This window comes from Cynara cardunculus (assembly GCF_001531365.2).
Source record: "Cynara cardunculus var. scolymus isolate 2C chromosome LG 15, CcrdV1, whole genome shotgun sequence".
Lineage (NCBI taxonomy): Eukaryota > Viridiplantae > Streptophyta > Magnoliopsida > Asterales > Asteraceae > Cynara > Cynara cardunculus.
In genome coordinates this window covers 6,715,554-6,720,154 of record NC_037542.1, presented here as the reverse complement: position 1 = coordinate 6,720,154, position 4,601 = coordinate 6,715,554, and the positions used below count along the sequence as shown (strand labels likewise).

Sequence of the window (4,601 nt, the reverse complement as noted above, 5' to 3'; positions counted from 1 at the left end):
GAGGACGATTCATGTACGGCAACGGGGTAGAGCAGGTAACGAGATTAAGATTGGTGAAGAATCTCAAACAGAAGAAGAGCAGGTAGTTGAAAACATAAGCAAGCTAGAAGAACCCAAACAGGTAACTGAAGGACAAAATGAAGTTATGGGAATGGAGGTTGAAGAGGATGCAATTCAAGATGGACAACTTTACGATATTATGGCAAGGATTGACCAGGAAGGACAAGAAGATGGAGCTGAAAAACAACAAAATCAACCACAAAAAAAGAACAACATGGTTGTTGAAACAGCTTTCTCAGTAGAAGATCAAACCGAAGTGATCATAGATCAAAAGGTTGGCGGCGAATGGAATGGAAATGGAAATGGAAATGGAAAAGAGAAGGGAGAAATTGTAGGACTGAGGCGATCAGGAAGAATGAAAATTGTTGTTGATGAAGAAGAAAATCTACCATGTGAACAATATAAGGTAGGGGCTAATGAGCAATATCAGCCACAGAATCAGTGTAGTTTTACATGGATTAGCCGTGGAGAACACATTCAAGGAAAGGGAGGATGTGTGAAACAGAGGCGATCTGGAAGCAAACAGCATGTCAGTGAAGAACCATTTCAACCATGTGAGCAACTTGAGGAAGGGATTAAGGAGAAAGGTCATCAAAGAAAACAGTATAACGTGGTGTGGATTGGTCGGGGTGTGCGGAAACTAGAAGGGGCTGGAAAATATCTTCCAGAGTCTGATGAAGAAGTCATTGAACTAGAAGATTATGTCGGTGAAGATGCTGTGATGATTAATTGTGATGCTGAAGTAGATGAACATGTTGAACAATTAAAACTCAAGGAAGAAAAAGGAGCAATAAATATGGAACATAACCGACCAGAAGAAAACCAGCAATCTGATACTGTTGAGAAACAATTTTTAGACAAAGAACAACTTATGAGTGTAATAGATGATAAAGTTCTACCCTGCGAACAGCATGAAAGGGTGGACACTGAAGTAGCTGAAAAACTACAATTGAAACACCAGCGGTGCAATGAAGTTCTTCCAGAGACACTTCAAGTAGATGACGAAGTTAAGGAAGGTCAATACTTGTTGATGGCTAGAAGTGATGAACAAGAAGTTGGTGTCATTAAAGAATGGATTGGAAAACAGAAGCAAGGAGAAGGAGAAAGTATGGAACAGATTGGATCACAGCTGCAACAAAATCATCTAAGTGGAGAACAAGTTGACCTGCAAAAACAGAGCAAGGAAGAGAATGATTGTAACTTTTACACCCAGGGGCCACCACAAAGAGGAAGTATGGAACAGGATCTACTACAGAAACAAGATCATCGATCGGGTGATGAGCAAAATTCAGTGATGATGCAATGTGAAGTACAAGTAAAAGATGCTAGTGTGGAAAAACAGCATGATGATACCGTTGAAGAACAAATTCGGCCTGAAGAACAGCCCAAGAAAGGTACCGAAGAGGAACAACAAAATGGTGGAGGTACTGAACAAAAAATGCTAGAAATACAAGTGCAGAAGGTTGGTAAGCCACTTCAAGATGAGGAAATTAAGAAAGGAAGGGTACTGACAGATGAAGAAAGAGATGCACTGGTAATTCAGTATGAAGTTCAGGCAGGAGTGGAAAATGTGGAAAAGACTGAAGCAGAAGAGCAGCACGATTGTTTGACTGAAGAACAAGTAGACACAAAAGAACAGTCGAAAGAGCATGATGATGTGACCGAAGAACCAATTCATCTACAAGAGAAATGCATTGAAAGGACTGAAGAGGAAATTCAATCTTGTGGACCAGACTTGCTGAAAAATGGAGAAGCTGAGTCAGCTGAAGAGCAACCCCAACAGGAAGAACAACAAACAGAAGTAAATCAGAAAGAAATTGGGCTTGTGATGGATAGTGAAGTGCAACAAGATTTACGGATGAATCATGGTGAAACAGAAGTTGGGAGGGCATATGTCATACAGAATGAGTCAGAAGAGCGACCAAATGTTGCTGAAAATCATGTTCTGCCACAAGAGCATTGCATGGGAGGGAACAAATTTCAGCTGCATAAGCAACAACAGAGGGATGTCATGAAACAAGTTCATATAGAAGGAGAAGTTGAAGTTGCCGAAGATGAACATCCAGAAGAACAACTAAACAAAGTGAAAGAGAAAGATATTGTACTAATGCATGGTGTTTCTAACTGCCTGCAGGATTTGGTGATGACACAAACCGAAGCAGAAGTAGAAGGGGACAATGAGGAACATAATAAATCAGAAGTGTACCAGGGTCCGTTAGAAAAACGAGAAACTGTAACATCCCAAGGGCAACCTCAACAGGAAGGACAACACAAAAAACTGCTTCAGGAAGAATCTGAACTAATGAATAACCTTACTGCAGTAGAACAAGATTTTATGATGATCGAAAGTGGATCCCAATTGGAAAGGACAAGTGCGGACATGATCGGAAGTGGATCCCAATTGGAAATGACAAGTGTGGAGCATAACGGAGTGCAAGAAGATGACACTGTTGTAGGACAAGTTCAACCACAAAAAGAAGTAATGGAAGGAACCAAAGAAGGGCAGAAGGGTGAAAATGAGGCAGGATTTGAAAAGAATCAATCAGAAGAATGTGAGGATGATGTCAAGGTACAAAGATATCAGCCACAAGAACAATGTGTTGAAAGGACTGAAGAGCGAAGCCAGCCATGCATACAACAAACTGAAGCATCTGAGAAAGATGCAGGTCAAGAAGAAAACAATGCAGCGAGCAATGAAAATGTGGCGTCATCAAGTAGTATAATTGAAGTCTCGGGAGCTTTTCCGTGTAAGTCTTTAGGTGTTGCGAAGGTGAACCTTCCAGATCATAAGCATCAAGGTGAGCAAAGGCGACCATTAAGACAAGGACTGAGGTCTAGCTGCAAGAAAGAAGAGGCAACTACGAAGGCAAAGGTATCATTTATGTTTCATCTGGCTAATTTGATCTTGTTCCTAGTTATTTCGTATGCTACATTCAATTTATTGTTTTTCTTATAGAATCAACTTGAGCGAGCGACACCAGTCCGACGAAGCCTTAGGCCTCGTAAAACAACTTCAGAAGCAACTGTAGTAATTGAGGTATGGTATGCTGCAAAATTGAAGATATATTTTACCTAACAACATTAGATTTCATATTCTTGTACAGGCAAAACATTAATGCCTTTTCTTGTCAGATGATTCTAGCTCATCCTATTGTGGAAAGCTCCTATGATCTATGTTCTGAACGCCTGCTTAATTATATATTTCATGTTCAACAAGCTGAAGTTAGAAAAAGAATTTGATTCTTACGTTCTCTATAATCCACATTTTGTACTACTTTTGACTAACTAAGCTGCAAACTTTGCAATCAAGAATGGCCCTAATCGTTCAAAAGAGCAACTAAAACATTCACGACGTGCAAGACCCTCAAAGAGGAAACCTGGAATTGCTGAAGCAGAACAAGCATCAAAGTCGCAGAAGACTAGGAGAACTGATTTATAATTCCAGGACCATGAAAATGGTAATTATTACTTGTTACATTATGTGGTAGTTATATAAAGTGGATTTTATTTATGTCTTCATGGTAGCTGAGTTTCAAATAGGATCCTGAGTGAAGACAGTTTATTCAATGTATCTGTGGTCTCGATGAAAAATATGTCAACATTACTACTTAGCTTATTTTGTTCTAGACTCTTGTCAATTTGATTTCTTAAAAAACTAAGCAAGGGGAGAACTTTCACTATGCACCAATCTTGTGGCATGTGCATGTGTTTCTTCTTCACATCCTTTGCATGGGTTTGGCTTTAGGTTGTTGGTCAGTGTAAAAACATTCAACATTCGTTATTGGTTTCTGGCTTTCTGCTTCACTTCTTTTGCAAGGGTTTTAGGGTTTAGTCAATGGATGGGGTAATAACATATAACATTCAATATTCATTCTTTTCCCCAATACTCAATTCATGAAAAGTTTCCAATCACGAGTGTTGAGTGTTTTCTTATGCTTCTGCATTCCATTCAAAAGAGTAGTTATATGTATTAATACATCGACTACTTCCAAAGCACATGGTCCTGTGCCGAGTTGACACTCTGATGTTGTGCAGAGCAGGTCATAATATTTTTTGTGGAACATGATGTTAAACAGAGTTTCTCCCTTCATACATAACATCCTTGTCAGAAAATTGTAAATAGTGAAGCAACTCAGACTTGGTACATCACTAATAAAAGGTTAATGCTCTTTGCCAGGAATAAAATATTGCAAATGAAGGCCATATGAGAAGTACACGATCACAGCTGCGAAGTCCATCCTGGTACGGCAAACTCCTAATTGTTGTTTGTTCCCTCGTTTAGTTGAAACCATCTTATGAACAGGGATGGGTGCTCTCAGTTGCTTTTGTTAAAAATACTCGAAAAAGACCCTGGACAAAATGTTGGCATATGCTCCTTAACTATGTAGGCTGAAAACATTCAAGACTATTACTATATTGTGGTCAAGGTCATCGAGATGACCTGGAAGAGCATCTCTCTTATTACACGAGCCAAGAACAAATAAATAATTGATGCACAATTGTGAGCCATGGACTGAGCAAGGGGAAAACCTAAAAGTATA

General features: G+C 39.4%; 1 protein-coding gene across 1 annotated transcript in view; it reads left to right on the top strand.

The window, feature by feature from the left end:
* The window catches only part of LOC112528468 (caldesmon-like), a 7,611-nt gene extending 3,010 nt beyond the window's left edge, over nt 1–4,601 (top strand). The window contains exons 4-7 of the mRNA XM_025139496.1: nt 4–2,932; nt 3,017–3,097; nt 3,371–3,518; nt 4,238–4,601. Of these exons, the coding sequence (XP_024995264.1) occupies nt 4–2,932; nt 3,017–3,097; nt 3,371–3,499 (3,139 nt within the window). The 3' untranslated portion in view covers nt 3,500–3,518; nt 4,238–4,601. The remainder of the gene's footprint in view (nt 1–3; nt 2,933–3,016; nt 3,098–3,370; nt 3,519–4,237) is intronic.